The sequence below is a fragment of the Cuculus canorus genome, chromosome Z (genome assembly GCF_017976375.1).
Source record: "Cuculus canorus isolate bCucCan1 chromosome Z, bCucCan1.pri, whole genome shotgun sequence".
NCBI classification, from domain to species: domain Eukaryota; kingdom Metazoa; phylum Chordata; class Aves; order Cuculiformes; family Cuculidae; genus Cuculus; species Cuculus canorus.
Genome location: NC_071441.1, coordinates 52,543,765 through 52,566,528, shown reverse-complemented (window position 1 = coordinate 52,566,528; position 22,764 = coordinate 52,543,765). Strand labels below are relative to the sequence as shown.

General features: G+C 40.1%; 1 protein-coding gene across 1 annotated transcript in view; it reads left to right on the top strand.

Moving 5' to 3' along the window:
• The first annotated feature begins 21,150 nt into the window (after positions 1–21,150).
• Positions 21,151–22,764, top strand: part of MTAP (methylthioadenosine phosphorylase) — a 34,530-nt gene continuing 32,916 nt past the window's right edge. The window contains exon 1 of the mRNA XM_054054834.1: positions 21,151–21,221. Within this exon, the coding sequence (XP_053910809.1) occupies positions 21,201–21,221 (21 nt within the window). The 5' untranslated portion in view covers positions 21,151–21,200. The remainder of the gene's footprint in view (positions 21,222–22,764) is intronic.

The following is a 22,764-nucleotide window of genomic DNA, read 5'->3' as shown; positions in this document are numbered from 1 at the left end:
ACTTTCTTCTGTTCTGAATTATTTTTGTATTGTCAGGGAGACTAAGAAAGCTTAGTTGCTCTTGTACTCTGTACAAACATAACAGCCTTTTTAAGTGCTGAAATAACAGCCTTTTTAAGTGCTGATAAAGCAGAGCAAGGCAATTACACAGAAGGAGCCACTGTGCTACTAGTGAAGCAGGTGATAGCAAAGCTCACTATGTGGCTTGCTGATCTCTTCTGAGAGTAAAGGGCAATGAAAGAAAATGTACAAAGATGAAATGGAGCAAACTCCGGCATTGAACTACACTACAGTATCAATCACCTTATCGATAAGAAAACAGAGATAAAGGTAGAGGCTGGAACATGAGGCACGTCAACAGTGACAAGAAGTCATCTGTATTTAATGAGAAAGGAGAAGAGGGCAGCCGTGTCATCATACAAAGAGTGAGATTGTCTAAGCTGCTATCTAACAAAATGATCTTTTGCAGCAGCAAAAAGGAATGATAAAGGTTGATCTAAGGCCCTGTTTGCTGAAGTCAGTGATGATAGTGCCATGATAAAGTTGTGAGATATGGAGAGTGGAAGAAATTAAATGTGTCATTTGGAATTGCACAGCACAAGGCCCAAAATTTGTAAGACCAAACACTGCAAATGTGAATTCAATATTAGACTGAAATTCAGTATTAGACTGAGAGTCTGTGTGACAGGTAAGCATAAAGAAAGGAAAGTGGGGAAAGCCTGCCAAGACAGAGGGGTGGCTCAAAACCTTGTTGAACTTGAGCCAACAGCCACTTGCATTTGAGTTAATCTTTCCCTGGTTAAAGCATCTCTGAACACCTTCCACTTTTTATCACTGGGATCCTTTATCATGCTTCTTCACATGTATGTCCAGCTCAAGACCATGAGCATGGCCAGGTGAGAGTGAGCAGTGCTTACTCCTCTACCTCTTCTCCCATTGAACCTGGCACCACAGATGAGGCCTTCAGACAATACAAATGTTTAAGACAGTCAAAATAGTAAAGTTAGTCTTTATATTATTTTAATTATGGATCAAATTCATACAGATTTGAGAGGTCAGAACTACCTCCAATCTTCCTCCTCAAGACCAGGCCCCTTCGTGCACTCATGGAACTTCATTTTGTACCTGTTTTCCAGCTACACACAGGAGCACACATGTGCACTATGGATATACACCTGGTGATCAGAGAGCCGGGTAAGCAAACAGAGGCAGGAGGAGTCTAAGCACATGTATGAACTTGTTGTGAAGTCCTGTAATTGTTCTTAAGAACAAAATATCTGAAGTCCTCATCTTCCTTCTCCCTAGAGGACTTTCTCCCAAAAGAGCCAGTAAATACTGGCAGGCAGCAAGACAGGGAAGGGATACGTAATAGGCCGAAGAACCTAGAGGACGTTGATGGTGGTGGTTTTCGGTAGACAACAAACCACAGCATAAGCTGCACCCCTATAGCACTTAAGGCTCCCAAAAGTGTTTCTAGCCCCTTCTCTCTGTTAAGCTAATGTCAAGAAGGTCCAGTACTGGAGAACAAGAAAAGGAAAAAAACAGATTTCAGTTCTTGACTCATGCCCTAGGCAATGCCAGTGGCTGAGAGAAACAGCAGCTGGGGAATTAGTGGTTTAGAGGAATAAAATAGCTGTAGATGTTCCATGTATGATGCTATAAACCAACTGATTACAACATGATTTCTGAAACCGTGCATTGACACAGACACACGTATATGCTGATCTGTGTACATGTGGCTATCAGGTACTCTTAGGAGGGCTAAGGAGGAAACTTCCTAAATAAGTGAAGGTGTTTATTTTGGGCTTTGCTCCTGCCCCTCGCTCTACTTATCTGTAGAAATCACACTATTGGTATGATTCACTGCAAAGCAGCCCTAACACTTCCTCTGAACTACAAATACATATAAGCAATATATGGAATTTAAGACAATTCCAGTTACCAGATCTAATCCAGCTGATCAATACAATTACTGATGCTTCTAATTTATGATATACAATGGTGGTGAACTGCTGCATAAATAAAGATCAGAGAAATTTAGACATACATGGAACAAGACACTTTGGAAATGTATCGGTTTTTATGTGATGCATCTTTCATATTGCTATTGCTATATCCTAGCAGTCCTTGTCTTGGTGAGTGGGTTGTCTGTTGGAAAGAGATCCAGCGAGGTGAATCCCCACTCTGTTTTCCAGTTGATAATCATAATGCCACACTTCATTTCCCCTGCTGTAACAGATAGAGCTTGGATACCAGGGAGTAACCGGGCCTTTCTTAAGGCTGCTGGGGTATATGATAAAGACCAAATGAGTTCTGAGCATGCAAATATGTTTGCAAGATGAAGCAGTAATTATATGTAAAATATTTGTGGTTTGATTCACTTTTTAAATCTGTCTGCCAGGGATAGACATAATATCCAGCTCCAGGTGGCTCAGAATCTTTCACTTATTTTTCTTTTCCTTTTTTCCCCCCTCAATTCTACAGGCAGAGTGCTGTTCTGTTTTGTATTTTCTACATTCCTGTGTATTAATTTTAATCTTCCTTTATTCTGAGTGAGAATTCTTCAGGCAGGAATTTCTACAGTCGCAGCATCTGGTGCATGATTATCTTGGTCTTAATTTTTTATTGTTTACAAGAAGAAGAAAAGCCATAAGCACGTGAGGAACCCTAAATGATGCTTAGTTGAGTTTTTCAGTGTTCTCTGTGGAACTGGATAGGCAACAGGATATCTTGTGTACCCAGGAGAAGAGGAAGAAGATCCAGAAGCAAAGGAACATTTGCTAAGTCAAGGTTATCTATGGTTGCCATGAGACAGACTTTTTCTCAAGCACTCAAAACTGTTAGGAAATTTTGCGCCCTTCTTTCATCTAGACAAGAAAAGAGCATTCTCAAATGTCAAATTGTTTCTTCTCTATGAAAGGCAGGGAGTGAGGGATTACTCATATTTTCAGCACCTCCCTACTCCATTAGAATATTGACGATAGACCCATTTCATGCCAAGTGAGAGAGTTTAATCCAGATGTCCTTGGACTTCAATGTCTCTCAGGCAAGTGGAAAACTCGGCAAAGACAACTTTGTTGCTGGAGTACATTGGTGTAAAAAGTCTCATTCTGCTTCTCAGGGAGCTATGCTACAAGGCTAAACTATAAGCCCCAATTAGCTATCCCAGAAAACAGTTGGGCTGAGAATCATTTGGTCAAGCCATTGAGACTGTTAAGATCTCTACCTGGCACAGAGAAAAGTTGTCATATTATTGCGACTTTCGAAGTTATCTTTCTGTATCAAGAGGCTCTCTCCATAGATCAGAGTGAATAACACATCTGTTCAGAGAAGAGGCATTTGAGCATTGTGTTCACGTCAATATTTGCAACTCCTCCATCACAACAGGTTTCTCTAGTTACTTAGAATTAACTGTTAAATTTAATATGCCATGAAAAAAAAAGAGTAGGTCCATCTCTTGTATTCACAGCACACCTTCTTCTATTAGTCTTCTTGCTTCATCTTTTTTTTTTTTTAAGTTGTAGAGAGTTCACATCTCCATTTTATAAACTGTCTGCTCACTCCAGCACATTGAAATGTCACTGCCCATGCTGTCACAGTAAAGAGGATATAATTTACAGGTACAGCTTATCATGGAAATTAACTGTGTTGTAGAGGCAGCAAGAGGGCCTCTGGTGTCAGAGAGGCAGGAGCATTCAGAGGTACTACCCAACAAGGAAAGAGGCTCTATGTCAGGTCTGTATAATGATGTTCAATAACATGTGCATTGTGATAGTCTATACAACTGAAATATATAAATGCAATACACAAGCATGACAATAGTGGTTGCAGTTATGGTTTAGCAGTACACAACTGTAGGATAATTATGAGATAACTATACTAATGGAAACAACTAACTACAACAAGTTTAGCAACATGCAGTTATGGAAGAGTTAGCAGTACACTATGGCTATGATGGCTGCTTCCAAGTCCCTGGATTTACACATGCTACAAGGTCTGCAAGACCCCTCTTTTGTTACTGAGCATCTGTATGGATGGCACGGGGCCTCAGGGTGTCATATGTGAACAGGGTGATCGGCCACCACAGTAACTGATGCTCATGACCCGGTGCCACCAATGCTGGTGCTTTTCTGTTGACACCACCTTTGTCATCCTTGGGTTGTCCATTTAGCTACTTAGGACACCATAACCTATGGCCCTCTAGGTTTCATTTCCTCCATTTTCTGAACAGATTCATCATTATTGAATCACTTGCTGAGACAATCTAGAAGTGAACAGTTGCAGTACCCTAATGTCACCATATCTTCATCCTGCAGGGCAGTCCATTTTCTGAAACCACCTCAGAGGTGACTGCTGCTTTCACCATTGCCCTAGGCATCCCACCCACACCATTATTGCACTTTTCAGCTTAACTTTTATCAATCACATTAAATGAGCAGGACATGAAAATCTCTTCATGACAATGCATGTCAGTAATTTCACTGGGGTCTTACAATTATACCAAGCCTTCACAGTTAGGCTGGGCCAGGGGTACATTAGTACATTAGCTTTTCACCATAGACAATGTTAAACCTAACTGTTATGTTTGGTAACATAACTGACATTACATTAAGGCCTCACCCTCTCCCTTTCTTGGAACTGAGACCCCTACAGCCACTGGGTTTCCTCTTACAAATTCAGGCAAAGATTATTCCTCTGCTTTGGTTCTTCATCTGTATTATCTGCAATTTACAAGCTAGCCTTACTTGCTATATGACATAGCATGGGTCATTCAAAGTGGGCTGAGTTTCTTCTTCCTTGGGTAAGTATCACTAATGAATCAGATACAGATCTCATCTCCCCTAAGTGGAGATTTTTGTGGTCCATACTAGTTTCTTCACCGCATTGTGATTTTGTCCCATTCCATCTCCCATCAAATGCTGAGAATTATTTTTAAGGTGTGAAGGAAGAACAAGGTTTGTCTTGTGAGTTCTCAGGAAAATAGAACGAATTTTGTTACTAAGTGTTACCTGATTTATGAAACACTCAAAACAAAGTTCTGGGAGGTTTTCAAATCAGCCATAATATTTGCATGTGGAAATTCACCAGCCAAGGTTGGAAGCATTAAAAGATGACTAACCAGTTTGTTTCTGCCGTAATGTATGCACCATACAGAGTTGGACACGTGTCCAAGCCACTCGCTCATTCCTGTTATTCTTATGCAGCCTAACAAAACATTTGCTAATAATTGCCATCGGTTTGGATTTGCTGAGTTGTGGCTAAGCAAGGCAAAATGTCTATAACAGAGTCATGACTCATTGGGTTGGTTTTGTTATTAGAGGAGATGGTTATTGCTGAAGGTTGAGGAAGCCTTCAATGGTGGATGGAGGTGCAGGATCCCCATGCCCATCACTCCCTCAGGACACAGCTGATTGAATTCACTACTGTTTGTCTTCCCTAGCAAGGCCTATTGGACTTCAAGCTTGATTTCACTTACTTTTTGGTGATGTTTTATGCATTTATTGATGTTCTCTCACAACAAAAACCCCACACTCAGCTGAATGGAAAATGCCTCCCAGATGGTGGTACTCAGAGACAACACTTCAGCAACTACTTTCCAGTGCAAGATCTTCCAGCATTCCCATGCTATTTTTCTTCTTCTTCGCAGGCTACGGAAATTAATAACTTTCCAAGGTGCAATTAATAACAATCCTTGTGTGAAGCTAAATGTCACTTCTAGGACACTAGCTGCATATTTGGTACCTACTAAAATACATGGTATATATTGTATTTTATACATAATTTCCTAGATATATGCATATAAAGATGTTGTTTATTTCTTTTTCCTCATTAGTATTTCTAATGAAACTGTAAGAGAAGGAACTGTAAGTTTTCCCCAAAACTAACTGCCTTCCACCACCTCAATTTCTCCAGGAACTGGAAACTGCATATTTAGTCCATGCAGAACCTGCAATTTAGCTGTCACATAGCTCCCATCACCTCTGAGCCATGGCCCTGCAGCTTACGTGACTGCCTGCACTGCCGCCTAGTCATTTTTTCGGTAAGATTACCTCCCTTACCCCTTATCAAAAAAATCTCTTTTTTTCCTTCTGGGAAGTTGACTGTTTGAAAAAAATTGGTTAAAAAGAATCCTCAAATGAAAAATAAATTTTTTTTGTAGAAAAAATTAAGTTATCTTAACACATGGAAAAGTAGAAAGTTGAGCTTATCCTGAAATATTTTCATGGTTAGATTTTGAACTGCATACATACTTCAAATATTTGTTGGTTTAATAAGGTGCATGTGAAGGAGGAAGCCATTTTTTTCTAAAATAAGGAATTTGAGATTCTTTGGGTTTTCTTTTCAGTTATAAATATCGTAACACAAATATGTTTTATTAACACTTTTGCAGTAATGTCTCACTGCAATAATAATTTTTTCTTGAGAACAACAGCAACTCCGTAACGTTAGGAACATTAATAAATCAGTGTGTGTTCAACTTGTACAGAAGACATTAGGAGGTCTTTAATCATTTGCAGACACTTATTCCTAATTTAGTAATTAAACTTCTGCCAGCATTACCAGAATGAGTTGTCACACAGCATTGGTCACTTTCTTTCAATACTTTGGTGGCAGAGGAAGTGGATCTTCATGAAACTACAGAAAATCAAAAGCCATATTTGTGGTGGTGGCAGCTCAAAATCTCTAGTATGCATCTTCATGACTGCACTTCTCCTGGCTAACGGTATTTTTCTTTCGGTGCCTTAATACCCACGCTGACTCAGGCATATAAAACAATCGCCTGAACAAACAAGCAAAACATTTGATTCCCGTGCTTGTTACCAGTCTCATTTCAAAGTCCTTGACAAGTGTGAAATATATCAGAAAAAATCTAACACATCTAATGTCAATCTTGTAGGTGTTCATGATTTCAGAGTTTTCATAAAAATAATTATTTTTACAGTGACTATGCTTGAAGGAAAGTAATGTAAAGGCGTAAGTGTGCAACTTAAGCTGTATGAGAGATCAATGAAGAAACGTTTCAACTTTTAATTTGGAGTAATAATATTCTCATCCACTGCTTGTGATATCAAATCAAAGGAACTCACCATCAGTGCAGATTGCTTTCAGTAAGACAGCATTACAAAATTAATACTACTAAGGAGTGCTGAGCAAATGTCGTAGGTTAAGCTCAGTGCCAGAAGACTGGGAAAGTAAAATATTTGGGGATTTTTCTTTTCTGAGGAATAAAATTTAAGGCAACTCTCTCTTTGTTTTCTACTTTGAACGTGGCAGATTCTTTGGACCAAAGTACTTCCAGCTTTCAGAAATCATTAAGATTTGGAGAAGCAGTTCCTGAATGATTTTCCTAATCATTCCACTTACGATAAGTTTTTCTTGAATATTAGATATCTTCAGTTCAAAGGCAAAATAAAAAGTTGTTCTTTAAATCAGCTTTCCCTTCTACAAGCAGTTGTCAGGCTGTGTTCAAAAAGCTTTGCATAAGTTAGTTGCTCTTTGCCCACATAAATCTTGTCTATTATTAAGAATGGTCTCTCTATCTCCATTAAACATTCATGAGACCAAATTATGCACTAAAGAAATAGCCTGAATCCTCTTTACCACAAGTCATTACCATGGCATTTATACTATGTTTACGTGGACAGAAGCCTGCTTTAAGTTCTTAATGCCACCTATTTCCCTTAACACATCATTTGATTCCTTGCATATGTGAATTGAGATGCAGATGTTAATGGTTTAATCATGCTTCATGAATGAGTGGGGGTTATGTGCCATATTTGTTTGAATACATGAGAAATTATTTATATTTATTTATTTATTTGGGGGATTTGGGTTTTATATCTGTCCATAAATTATCATTCTAACATAAGGAATACAGTCACATTGGCATTACTAAGCAGTATTAAAGTTAACTGCAAAATTCATTTAAGGTCTGCTAATATTTAGTGGTTATACGTTTTACTTTACAAAATCTCAAAGATATCTAACTTCCCTATGACTCTCTACCTGCTAGATAAGAGTGTTAGGCACCCACTTACCTTTAAAAATGTTAGATTTAGCCAACAGGTAAGTTGTGAGCCAATTAACTGCTTAGGTCAATATTGTTCTATGTCATAACCAGCCACTTTGCCAAATGATTGCCTTTAAATTTGCCTGGAGATTTGTCATCTTCCATGTTTAACATAAGCCCGTCTCTAAAAGAGTTGCTCTAGTTTAGAAAAATAAAAATTATTCAGTTTATTGGTCATATATTATTATAAGAGAGGTATTTGACACTTCATTTAAACACCCCTGTAACAAATATTTTGACTAGACAAGGCTTCATTTTTAACTGTTAAGCAGTTGAATTTTATTATTTTTTTGAGCCTGATGAATGGGTAAAAAATGGAATAACAAAATGCAATATATAAATTGATTTCCTTTTAAGGATCAGTTTTCCTTAGAAAGATTTTAATTTAAAAGTGGTTTTCTACTCAGGCACAAAGTAACTTGTTAAGCACAGTTAGGAATAATGATAATTTCTTGCATTGTACACATTTTTTTCAGCAATACAAATACAGCATCTACACACTCTGTTTAGCTCTATAGTATGATATTGAGATATAGCGGAGAGACTGAAGAGAAAGAGAACGTATTTAAATGGCATGTCAGCTTAATTTTTTTGCCCTGGTCAGAAAAGGTGTGTAATAACAAGAATTTCTCAGGTTGGAAGGGCCAGTCAAAGGACGCCAGGTGAATTTGCTGAAAGCTTGTCAGGCAGTGAGTGGTTATTTTAGCTCAATATCACCAAATATCAATACAGTCTTAACACACAATGATTAAGTTACAGGAAGTTGTTCGGATGAACAGTTCAAACTGAAACTCATTTCAATACATAATTTCTTGAAGAAAGCTTGTTGCACACTTATTTGCCATTGTAGTTGAAGTAGAGTGAGGGACAGTAACATCACGTTGTTACAAGAAGGCTTTTTTCTGAGATTCTTGGGGTTTTCTTTTTTTTTTTTTTGTCTTTTTTTATTTTCAGAAACCTCAATATAAATGTGAGAGAATTCATTGGGAAGACAGAACAAAACGGTTAAGGCAGAAACAATGGAGAATGAAAAGAATATAGGAATATATGTTCTAAGCTTTACAATGAAAGAAAAGGAAAAAAGTGCAAAAAGGAATAAAACATGCCAGTAAAAAAAAAAAAAAAAAGAGAGATAAATCTGCACTCCTTGTGCAGATCCAGTCCTTGTATCCCAAAGATACATTTTTTTCTCCAAGTGTCTGTTAGCTTGTGGTTTAAATCAATAAGAACCAAGATTTCCAGACTTTCCATCTCCTTTCGTGTTGCCCAGTCATTATATCCTGCAGAGATAAAAGAGATTACCACTGTTGAGAAAGGTTACAAAGAATTTGGACAAGAATTATTTCTCTAAAACCCAACCTGACCCAACAGGTCTGTTGTCTCAAAGCAGTTATCCCCATTCTTAATGATGAGCATGCATATATTGCTGCTGACTTCAGCTTAATGTGTTTTAACTCAGTTGCACACTTCTAGGTGAATTTCGCTTCTTTAGCCAGAAAGTAAACAACTAAAAATCGAAAGTAGCCATCTAAGTAGCAGAAACACTAAGGCCCAGTTTCCAGTACATTTCAGAAGAATTTTCTGTTTGCTGAAAAAAGGACAGGTTTTTATCCTTTTCCTGTGGAAGAAGAGATGCGAGCCATGTGTTTTCACATGTCTTAAAGGAATCAGTATCTTTGAAACTTATTTCCCTCTTTGATTGGATTGATATTGGGCAGTAATGTCAAAAATTAATGGGAAAGGGTGAGAAAAGAAGGTGCAGATACACACAGAGGCAGAATTGTCTAATACGTCCAATCCTCCCTATGAACACCCTCTAAAATAACTATGTGAAGCTTATGCATTACTTAAAGTGTTTATATCCTCATCTTGCTCCTTGATCTTCTCTGTAGAGGAGTGCAAAGGCTGAAAGCTATTAAATAGCTATATTTGTCCATAAAGATCGCAAGTTTCTTTCTTTCCTCCCTCCATGCATGGTGCAAAGATCCTTTCATAGGGAACGAGGATGTGTTTTGTTTCATTACAGTACATACAATGCAGAGAGTAATCTCATGGCAAGAATAATTTATTTGTTTTCTTTTCAGTTCCATACTGATTTAGAGAGAGAATTAAATAGACATTTCCCCTAACAAGAATATCAGCTGAAAAATAGATTAGATAATCAGGCCAAAGTAGCCAGATATATTAGCCATGTATTTGTTTTCTAGTTCGTTGCCTGTTTTATTTCCCTTCATAGTCATTATTTTCTGTGTCTTATATAGAAAGCTATTTCCATGGGGCTAATTTCACTCAAAAGTCTATGACACAACCGTTAAAAATACCAATGATAAAGGAGCACTTGCTGCAGGCTTTCAGGTGGGTTTTAAGTTTTTCTGTTCCCACAGAGTCAGTAGCTTTTAGCCAAGATATTTTGAAATCCTCCACTTCTCTCCTGTCATTTTTAACAAGCGCCTTTTTCACAACAATAGTAAGCAGCACATTCAGACCATCAGTACGTACACCCACACAGGATAACACTGTCTTGCCTACTCACACATCAATTATGTTTATTTTGTTTTTCTGCCATTCTTTCTTTATTCTTCCAGTGAACCTTCCTTTCTGCAATTCAAATGAGTCATGGCATCATGCAATCTGTTGTAGTGTAAGCAGATTTCCTACATACTTGTTGAAAATGGTTTGCTTAGAGCCTCACCAAACACAGTGACTTTAAAGACTTTCTAAACAGGCCCTTGAGAATTACTTCTTTAGATGTCTCTTCATTTAGATGTCTCTCAGCTGAAATACCCCATCTTGATAATGCATCCTCCAGCAACACTTTTGTCTTTTAGCTCCTACCTAAATCCATAAAATACGATATATCCTCTTCAGGACTGCCAAGAAATGCCATTCAACTATGTGGTCTCTCAGACTGTACAGATTTTAATTTTGCACAAGTCCCAATCACAGGCCCACTGCAAACGTCTGCTTTTTCTTCATGGCAGGAATATCAACATACAGTTCTTCTCTATGCTGCAGGGTTTTACACTGCTAACACCTTTGGACAGTCTGCTAAAGCTTGTAAAAGTCAAATTATTTTGATAATGCATTATAGTTACAAGACAAATCAGTTACCCTAGCATAACCCTTCCCTGTTCTTCATCCAAAGTTCTATACTAATTGCTTAGGAATAGAAGAGGATCTTGTTAAATAAATCTACTCTTACTAAATAAGAATATGGGGGAAAAAAGGCATATTTAGAAGCACAGTGATGATTCTACAGGGCTCACAAACCTATAAACAATTCATTCCACCCGTGGGTTTTTAGCCTCCTAAAACTACTTCCATTTCTTTTACTTCAGGCTGATAAACTCTAGAGACAGTCATTGTTTTTTGCTGCTTTCCTTCTGCTTTCCATTGGTGTTTAAGAATTTTCTGAAGTCATTAGAATTTAAATCTTTTCTTATGCATCGTCTTGAGGAAAGCTGGGGAAGCTTAGGCAAAATCCTTTCCTTAAGCAGGGAGGGGTGCACGTGGTTGAGCTCTTAGGAAGGTGGAGGCACAATGAGTGCACAGCAGCATCAGGATGAATTCTTAATGTAGATGAACTCAAATTTTAGAGAGGATTCAAATGAGTACAATTGAGGAAGCCTGGTAGCTGTAACTTAGTCTGGCTCACTGGAAAAAGCATGGTGTTGGGACTCAGGAGATCCAGATTCTGTTTCTGTATTTTCATTACTCAAGTAGCTTCAGTTTCTGTTTCATATACTCTCTGCCTGTTTGGATGTGTGTAAACAGTAAGCTCTTTAAAGCAGAGAGATCATCTCAATATATGCTGTGCTGTTGCAAAGCACTACTGTCACAATTAATAGAACTTTTACTTGTCTACACTAAAGATTTTTCCTCACCAGTGGCTACAGCAAGACATAGTTTCAGAAGAGAGACACCCTGCACAATAATACACCTGTTAATCATGTTCTACTTACTACAGTCACTAAAAAACAGTAGTAAAGGATGTTGCTCTAGAAAACAGTAATTTTTGCCTCATAGCTATGTCTTAAATCTTGCTCGAAGGCAAATAGTGCAAATTAGACAGACTTTCTTCATAGACAAATCTCAGCTTCTGAAAACCCTTTCTGTCACATGAGTATCTGACAGAGATTCCCTGTCAGAATCAAAGAGTTGTTTTCCTTGTGCCTGGGTCTAGGTGAGATTCAGATGCCTGGGCAGTAAAGCCTCAGGATGAAACTCTGTTTTCTTGAGACTCAGAGAATTCCCTTGGAAAATAATTTTTTGGAGAAATCTTTCCCTTCTATTTGCAGACACGACTGTGGTAGAACTACTTGATATGATTGCACTGCCCTCATGCTTGATTCTGCTAGAAACCTCAACCTGTAGCAGAGACGACACAGAAGTTATGCCATGAGCTCTGGATGATGTCTCTCTTGGCATTTGGGATGCTTTGATCTCATTATGAGGTGTGCAGCTCTACCCATTAACCAATCATTTACATAGAGACCTGAGCAATAGTTAAGGTCTCCATTGTTTCAACACCCTGACCTCTTTCTTTATCGAGCCTTTAGCGTATCATCTGTAAGTAGTTTTCCCATTTCATTTGGATGTTATTAAGAGAAATACTTCTAAAATATTGTATGTTCCTCAACTAAAATAAGATGCATGCCATACACATGATGAATACAAGCAGACATGAACTCTGTTCAAAGCATTGTCCTTTTACTAAACTGGAATGTAATATTTCCTTTGATTTAGGGGCTTCATTTTACTCTGCTTACTACATTGTGCTAGTCATTCTAATAAGATCAACTGAAGTATGAGGTGTAAACTTTTAAATGCTTCTTTAGCTTCACTCCAAATATTTGATGATAGTTATCAAATTAAATTCTTTTAAATTAATCTCTTCTTAGCTCAAGCCTCTTGTATTATTTTGGAAATATGAAGAAGGGATATAAACCCCCTCTTTTCCAGGTAATATGCATGGACAATTTTTAATTCCTATTTAAAGATAAATGATGAGATAGAAGATTATATACACATCAAGGCTTAGCCAATGTTGCCACACAGGCTACATTAGTAAAGAATCCACTCATACAAGGAAAAGGAGCTATTCTGCTGCTAGAGTTAAATAGCATTGCTGATGGACATAAGCTGTGCCTGCAATGGATTCGCATGAAAGAGTGATGTGGCTTTTATTCAGCATAGCATATCCAGATGTTGGCTAGAAGCAAACCTCAGAATGGAGCATTAAATAGCCATATATCTATTCACCTCCACAGAAATGCTGCTGGACCAGGGGTCTAACCATAAAGAAATAGGACTGCGAGACTGCTTAATTGAAGCAGGCAGAGGCATGCATGCGGTGAAGATCTGGCCCCACTCCCACTATCACCATCCACAGCAAGGCTGTGTGGCATGGGCATGTAATAACTGGAGGATGTACAAGGCCAGCAGTGAGTACCTGCATGCCCGCAGCCAGGAGGAAGCAGGGAGGCAGTCTGCGTCAGACACCTCTGAGTCAGACATCTCCCGGGGCAGCCCCCTTCAGTGCAATTTACAATAGCCAGGACCTAACTTTTAGTCATCAAAGTCATACAGAAGCAGTGCCTGAGCAGAGCCAAGGAAGGCACCAGAAGTCAAGGTGCAGTCAAAGTGGAGTTGTGGCTAAATAAAATCCAACTGTGGTTCAAATAGCCACACTTAGTCATAAACCAATGGAAAATTTTCCCCAGTCTTTTTCATTCTTCTTTTTTATTATTTACAGCAGAGGTCGAGCTAAGCTGATGTGTATGCTAAAAGAACCCCAATGGTACTAGTAGAAGCATGTGATAGATAAGCAAATTCCAGCAGAACCACATGGAGAGGCAGCTCATACTAGAGTAATGTAACTTTATAAGCACTTCTATGTACAGGTGATAAGAAGTACTCATGTACTTTGTGCACAGAAACTAATTATCTGGTTTGCAGGCAGTATTAAGGAGAAGCCTCTAATTCTAGCAGACCAGTACAGCTATTAATTGAAATAATGCTAATCTTTTGTAATCATTTCCTTCATGATCTGGGTTCCCTTTTCTCCATGGCTTCATTGAAGATAATCATAGACTCATAGAATGGTTTGGGTTGGAAGGGACCTTAATGATTACTCAGTTCCAAACTTCCTGCCAGGGGCAGGGACACCTCCCACTAGACTAGGCTGCTCAAGGACCCATCCAACCTGGCCTTGAACACCTCCAGGGATGGGGCAGACACAACTTCCCTGGGCAACATGCTCCAGTGCCTTACCATCCTCACAGTAAAAAATTTCTTCCTAATATCTGATCTAAAAATCTAAAATGATAGGCCTGGTCCTATCACTGCACTCCCTGATAAAGATCCCCTCCCCAGCTTTCCTAACAAGCCCCCTTCAGGTACTGGAAGGCTGCTATAAGGTCTCCTTTGAGCATTCTCTTCTACAGACTTATTTAAAGTCCAACTCTCTCAGCCTGTCCTCATACGGGAGCTGCTCCAGCCCTCAGAACATCTTTGTGGCCTCCTCTTGACTCACTCTAACAGATCTAAGTCTTTTTTACGCTGAGGACTCCAAAGCTGAACATAGTACTCCAAGTGAGATCTCATGAGAGTAGAGGAGGAGAACCACCTCCCTCAACTTGCTGGTCACACTTCTTTTGATGCAGCCCAGGACACAGTTGGTTTTCTCAGCTGCAGGCACACTCTGCTAGCTCACGTTGAGCTTCTCTTCCACCAGCACTCCCAGCTCACTCTCCTCAGGGCTGTTCTCTCCACCCAGCCTGTATTTGTGCTTAGGATTGTTCTGACCCAGGCACAGGACCTTGTCCTTGGTCTTGTTGAACTTCATGAGGTTCACACAGGCGCACCTCTCAAGTCTGTCCAGGTCCCTCTGGATGACAGCCCTTTCCTCCAGTGTGTCACCTACAACACACAGTCCGGTGTTGTCAGCAAACATGCTGAGGTGCACTCAAATTGCACTGTCCATGTCATGGACAAGGATGTTAAACTCTGTCCCAACACCAGGCCCTGAGGAACAACGCTCATCACCAGTCTCCACTTAGACATTGAGCCATTGAATCTTTCAGTGTAACCTTCAATCCAATTCCTTAGCCACTGAGTGGTCAACATGTCATACCTGTGCCTCTCCTATTTAAAGACCAGAAGGTGATATGAAACAGTGTCAAATGCTTTGCACAAGTCTGGGTAGATCATGTCAGTTACTCTTCCCTCATCCACTGTAGCACCACTGTAGCACCACCGCAGAAAGTCATTAAATTCATTAGGCACAATTTGCCCTTCATGAAGCCATATTGGCTGCCACCAATACCTCTTTATTTTCCATATTCCTCAGCACAATTTCCAGGAGGATCTGCTATAATGGGAACCTTGAGGCTGTACATCACAGTTGGGAAGAAAAGCACGACTGCTTAAGTGCAGTATGGATTTTATTTTCTGAAGTAACTTGTGTCAGTACTGTCAAATGTGTCAGTACTGTCAAATGTCAAGGTTCTGGATCTGACTATCTTATATTGTAGTAGATTTTATATACCTGACCTCGTACATTATACATTTCTTTGTGTGAAAGCTTTCTGAAATACAGTAGTAAATTACTCATAAGATGAAAAATTCTCATCCTTCCATCTGCAGTTTTGCTCTGTGAATTTTGCAGTCTTCACCTGTTCATTTAGGTTATTTAGTGCTCAAGGTGCACATGACAGCTTTGAAGCTGATGAGGTCAGCTTCTTGATGGTTCCTCCTTGAGGAAAATGTAAAGCTACAGTAGGAATTTTCTGATGCTTCTATGTTGCTAAAATGATGCCTTGAAGATACTTCCACTTGTTGCAATTTAGGAAAAAGGCAACTGTTTATTTTGTAAATGGACCTACCAATGTAAAGTGTCACCGTATCATAGCAGAGTCAATTTAAAGATAGCCATCTTCACTTCAGCTGTTGATTTAGTTTGCTTGAACTTCCTCAGTTAGCCTTTTTCTGGCTTTCTTTTGATGGTCCACAGACCTTTCTGCTCCACAAGAGTACTGTAGAAACAATAAACTTTATGTAGTGGATCATAATAAACAGCTGGAAACTTATGTTTTCAAATATTCCTGAACATCATGCTTGGATGTTTCCACACAATAGCCATAAAATTTATTTATGCTTAAAAATTATTTGCCCTTACATCAAACACAGAAATTAATTTTTCTTTGAAGTCAGTTGAAATCTTAAACTATTACTTTGGGGACAGGCTCCAACAAATTGTTTGAAGCATACAGGAGAAAAAAACCACAACATTTACATGGAACATGCAAGAGAAAGTGTTTTTCATAGTAAGAACATACAGTAAATATGGGCTTCCTCTTTAGGGCAGGTCTTGGCTGATACAGAAGGACACAGAAGATGCTCTTCTTTTAACATGTGCAATATTCCATCACTATTGAAATAATTTTTGTGAATTTGCAGGACAGAAACAACAAAGTCTACAAGTAGCACTGCATGATGGGAACTTTTGAGGCTGAGATCTGCATGACTGAATGCAGAAGGTAAACTTGACTGAGCCTTTATTTTCCCCTCACTTCAATGTGAACATTGTTTCTTTGAAGTAACATCAGCAAAAGCAATTCAAAGCTCAGCTATGTGTACACAGTACTGTTATTTCTTCACAGCAACTTTTGTAGTAATAAAAAATACTAAGACCTTTTACCCTGATACGGTGCTTTTCATCTTCAAAGCATTTTCACAAACACATTCTAGTTAATTCGAACACCTCTTTAATGCAGTTAAGGTTGATTATCATCACACTATGACTTTACAGGACAGACAGTTTAAATTACTTAAATGCAGAAAAGCTCTTTGTGTAATAAGGATTAAAAAAAACCTCAAGGGTCACTATGCCCTAATTACCTGACCACAACATTGCACCCTCTTCTAATAACCTTGGTTTGCAATGTGAAGAATTACCTTTTTACACATACTGTTTTCTATATTTAACTAAATAGTATACTATTTGTGTAGTTAAAGTGCTTCTTACACAAACAAGAATGTTTCAGTTCATTTTGCCAAGATTTCATAACTTTGTCAGGCATATGGCCAAAAGTGCTAAGAGCTGCCAGGACCTTAAACTGTGAGACGTTCTCATCAGTACTTCCAAGGAGGACAGGGGTTTCAGGTATTGATGACAGGTAGACTTAGACCATGATTCTCTCAAGGTTTAAAAAATGGCACTTTACATTTATGTTTGAAGGGCCTTAAGATGGTGTATAAATTACTTATTTATATCTAGACGTTACTTTTCATTTTTTGAACAGTGTAAGGTGTAAATGAGACTTTGTTCTTATGCATTATTTTAACTTAAGCCAAGGAAATACTGCCCATGACACACAGCCACCTGAAATACTGAAAAATCAAAGCACAAAGACTCTAAGTTATTATTGCATTTATTTTATTTTTGAAAAAGTAAAATGAACCGATACTAAATGACTCATTTTTATTCAGATAAATGGATTTACATTCCATCATTTAGAATACGAAGTACAAAGTGCGCCCTCTGGGAAAATACAAACATATTGTTTCACTTCAAGGTTTTCTGTAATGTCATAAACAGGACTGTAAACTGAAATTGCAGCTTTTCTAATAATCCTCTAACCAGTGTCTTTTTAGTAGTATATGTTCATCCTGAGCATCCACATTCACAATGTTTTCCTGAATATTATGGTGGTGGTTTTGGTGGGATGCAGTTTGATTACGTGCTTCCAATTTCAAATGGCTGCTGTAGAAAGCTGACTGCTCACAATGATAAATGCTGTGCTAAAAATTTCTAAGTTACAGTTTACTGATGAACAGTTAGTACTGATTCTGTCTCTCAATCCAACAATAGGATTTTAATTTCAAGCTATTCAAAACTGTTACCAAAAGTGTATTGTCTACAGAAATGAAAGCATTTAAAAATATTTATTTCACAAAGCACTACTTCTTATCTGTTATTGAACAGTTAAATAATTTTGAAAGCTTAAATACATGTCTGTCTGTATGTAGGTTATAAGCTGGTATAAAGAACAGGAATACACTAGCTGTTGATAGACAGTGAAGTCACTTGAAGAGTGTGCAAAAATTCACATTGATATAGGTTTTCCTTACTAGTTAACTGCTAAACTAAAATTAGCATGGTATTCAATTTGAAAACGTAGTTTGTCTGCAAGCATACAGTTTTTCAGCTCCTTTTTCTGATTCTGAATATACGCCGTCCACCCACTGTCTGAAATGTGCCAAATAGTGGCTCAGAATAGACATCTTCGGAAGACCCATCTAATTAAGCTTCATTTGAGCTTCCAGCTCAATGCTTCTTTCAGTACCTATGCCACTAACAATTCATCATGAGCAGTCTTTTCTGCTCGCTGTTCTGTGTTCAGATTTACCCATGATATAAAGAGAGCTCTATACAGAGTAACACTTGGACAAAATATATACAGTAAAGGGAGTCCATAAGCATAAAGTTGGAAAGCTGCCCCCTCTCTGGACAGCTACAGTATCAAACTCCCATGGGAACAGCATGTGCAGGAATAGCAAGCGCAACTTTTAAATGGGAGTTATTGTTTAACTTGTCCCTTACAGTTCAAATAGTTATTTTCATACTCTTTAAAAAAAGTGATCTCTCATATTCAAAAAGAAGCAAAAAGTAGAGCCAGAAAATCAAACATTTGACTGAACGTAGTTCTAAAAAATCAACACTTCAGCACAATGGACACAGCTTCTTAAAAGCAATTCAAGAGAGGAAAACAGTAGAATTACACAGAAGTAATTGTCAAAAATTATTCAGTAAAAAATTCTGAGCACTGAAAATAGAACTTATGTGTCCAGTGGAAAGGCCAAAGTAGAACAAGAAAAATGGATAAATTTCAGTCTTAATATGGTGTTATGACTGGACTGGACTGCAGAAGTTAACAAGTAACTTCAATTATGTCCTTCCTTTTCCCCTTTGCTAAACTGTGATTTTCCAAAGTCTATTTCTCATCAGTGTAGCCTCACATCTTGAACTGCAGTAAGAAGTCCTCAGCAGATAAGCATCCCAGCCATGTACGAATGTCTCTAACATACACTGAAGACAGGAGGATGAAGTGTTTAAAGCTGCACAGCAAGCAAATGGACATTGAAAAGACCACCCTTAATTTAAATTATATTAAACTAAATGAGCTGGTTTTTAATGGAAAACAAACCTCTTCTACTTAGTTACACATACTATAAACCAGAAAATTTCAACTAGGTTAGAGCCAGAACTTTGGTCTCATTTTGCCATTTCTGGCAATCAGCACTTTTTGCTTCATGTCACTGTTTTGTAGTGTGCTCCTGGGATTTTGTGGTCTGTTTAGTTCCACCCTCTATTAGTAAACTGAGGAATTCTGAGGGGGGAAGTCAAACAAACCACAGTGTCTCCAGGAATATGGCAGGTGGCTCAGATGAACTATGATCTGAAAGCTAGTTTTCAGAAAGACTGAGCCAATGCTTAGCACTTTTACACATGCTTACACATTTAGGTAGATAAATTATTTCTATTATACCACAATATTTGTGAAATATTGTTTTCTGGAACTGCAACATAACTTATTTACATGCCATCAGCTGCAGCACCACTCCATTTACATTAATTCAGTGAAGACTCTTGGAGGGCTGAGTGTAAACATGTAGAAGTATTGAAAAGACAGAGGAAAGGGTACCCTGGCTGTAATTTCAGGTGGTACTCAAACATAGCAGCATTCTCATTGACTTAGTAAAAGTATTTCCAAGAGAAAAGCTTTTCAAAGCGTACTAAAACTTTCAGTGAGGACACATTTCGGGGATGCAATAACATCTCAGGGCTTACAGACTAAATGAGAGTGATGTTCCAAAAGCACACTGGAGATGACAAGTGTGTCCAGTTCTAGAACCCTTTATGTAAGAACAATATGGAGCTCTTGGAACGGGTCCAGAGGAGGGCTACAAAGATGATCACAGGGCTGGAGCACCTCCTATATGAAGACAGGCTGAGAGAGTTGGGGTCGTTCAGCCTGGAGAAGAGAAGGCTCAGAGACTTTATAGCAACCTTCCAGTACCTGAAGGGGCTACAGGAAAGCAGGGGAGGGGCTGTTCATAAAGATTTGTAGCGACAGGACTAGAGGCAATGGGTATAAATTGGAGAGGGGCAGATTTAGACTAGGCATAAGGAGTTTCTTCACCATGAGGGTGGTAAGGCACTGGAGCAGGTTGCCCAGGGAAGTTGTGTCTGCCCCATCCCTGGAGGTGTTCAAGGCCAGGTTGGATGGGGCCTTGGGCAGCCTGGTCTAGTGGGACGTGTCCCTGCCCGTGGCAGGGGGTCTGGAACTGGATGATTCAGAAGGGCCCTTTCAATCTATGGTTCCTTTCATTGTCTACGATTCTTTGACCTAGTGACGCAGGATGTAGGGGCAGCATAGCAACAGAAATACTCAGGAATAACAGCCTAGCAACATCAGCTACTGAAGACATACCCGGGGGGGTGTGGGGGGTGGGGAAGAAAATAGTTTTGTCATATGCTGTGTCACAAAACCACAACAAATTAGATTTTACTCCAAGGTGCTGTTCTGCATCCTGTTAACCATAGAATCACAAAACAGTTTGGGTGGGAAGAGACCTTAAAGCCCAACCAGTTCCAACCCCTGCCATGGGATCCCACTAGATCAAGTTGCTCAAAGCCCCATCCAACCTGGCCTTGGACACCTCCAAGGACGGGGCAGCCACAGCTTCCCTGAGCAACCTGTGCCAGTGCCTCACCACCCTCACGGCGAAGAACTGCTTCCTAATGTCTAACCTCAATCTTCCCCTTCCCTATTTAAACTCATTTCCTCTTGTCCCACTACCCCACGTCCTTGTAAAAAGCCGCCTCTCCACCGTTCCTGGAGCCCCTTCAGGTACCGCATCAGCCCAGGCGCCCCCCCCTCGGCCCGTCCCCTCCACTCCACACCCCGCCCCGCGCGCGCGGGCGCTGCCCCCTGGCGGCCGGCGGTGCGCACGGCACGCGGAAGCGCGAGGCGGGGCGGGGCCCCTGGCGGCGCGCGGCGGACTGGCCGCCTGCCAGCACCGCCCGCTCTCCCGCCCCCTCTGTCTTTCCCTTCCCGCCAACATGGCCGCCGCGGCCGTAAAGGTAAGCGCCGGCCCGCTCGTCTCGGCGGTTCGGGAAGGAGGAGGCGGCGCCTGGCGCCAGGATGGTTTGTGCGCGCGTCGCAGCGGGAGCGCGGGCGCGTCGGCGCTGCCTCTTCGCGCCTTCCCCATTCTCCGCTCCGCGCCGTCCCTTCCCGCCTTCTGACACGCCGGGCGGGAACGCGGCCTCTGGAGCCACGCGCGTTGCTGCCCGCCCTCCCCCACTGCCTCCCCCCCCCCCCCCAGCAAGGCGGTGCGTGGGGGGGCGGGGCCGGCACCGGGAGCGCCGCGGAGTGAACCGTCTGGGACTCACTCTGGAGATTTAGAGAGCGAGCATCCCTTATCAGGGCTGGGCAACGCGAGGCAGCGATCTCCATCGATCCTGTGCAGCGAGACAAGAGCTGGGGACAGGGTGTGTTTTTCATTTACATATATAAATTTACCCAGAAATCTTGTGCACATTCCTTTCCAATGGCTGATTTCAGTGTCATTATGAGCTTCACAACAGTCGAATCCCTTGCTGATTCGGAGCTGGCTCCAGCTCTGCCTGACCTTGCCTTTGAGACGAGGAAAGGCTGCGAACAGAGGGGGTTCCAGCAGGCACTGCTGCTCAGCACAGATCATACAAGACATTATCATCTCCAAAGAAGAGCAATGTCTGGAAAAACTGTCTCAAGGCAAACCTGCCATCAGAGGGACATTCTGTCTAACCTGCAAAGAACACAATTACTTATACAAAACTCTATCTCCAAAAATATTCCACTTTTTTGTAATATTAACTGCTTCTTGTATCAGTTACTATTACAAAAAGTGGAATATTTGCATTTAAGCTAAAGTTGAGTTCATGCAAGTAGCTGTATTTTCTGAAAGTTAGACAGAATGTGCCTCTGATAGCATAGTGAGGGGTTCTAGTATTTTTTTTCCACATAATATTTTTCCAGATGCTGTAAATTCTTTCGGAGGTGATCTTGTGTGAAGTATGATCTGCCCTGAACAGATGTGTCTTCTTCTATGACCACCTGTTGTTTTCAGCCTTTCCTCATCTCAAAGGCAAGGTCAGGCAGAGCTGGAGCTGGCTCCGAAACAGCAAGAGATTTGACTGCTGTGAAGTTCACAATGACGTTAAAATTAGCCCCTGGAAAGTAAGAGAAATCATAATATTTCTGGGAAAATGTATACATTTGCATATAAGTGGGAAATAAATTCTGTACCCAGCTTTAGTCTCGCTGCACAGGATCGATTGAAATCACTGCCTCGTGTTGCCTTGCAACAAAGAATGCTTGCTTTCTAAAAGTCCAAAGTGAGTCTTAAGAGAGTTTATCTGCAGGCATTTTTGGTATCACCTGCACCAAACATGTGCAGGCCAGTGGGGCTGAAACTCTGGGTTTGCATTTTTGACCCAAACATAATTCTGTTTCCTGAGGAGCACTATCACTGTTGCTTTTGTGCATAGAATTCTATCATAAGCTGCCTTTATTTTGCAGAGACAGTGGATTTATCCTCTCAGCTGTAAATTGCTTTCTGTTTATCTCTTGTTAAGTGAAAGT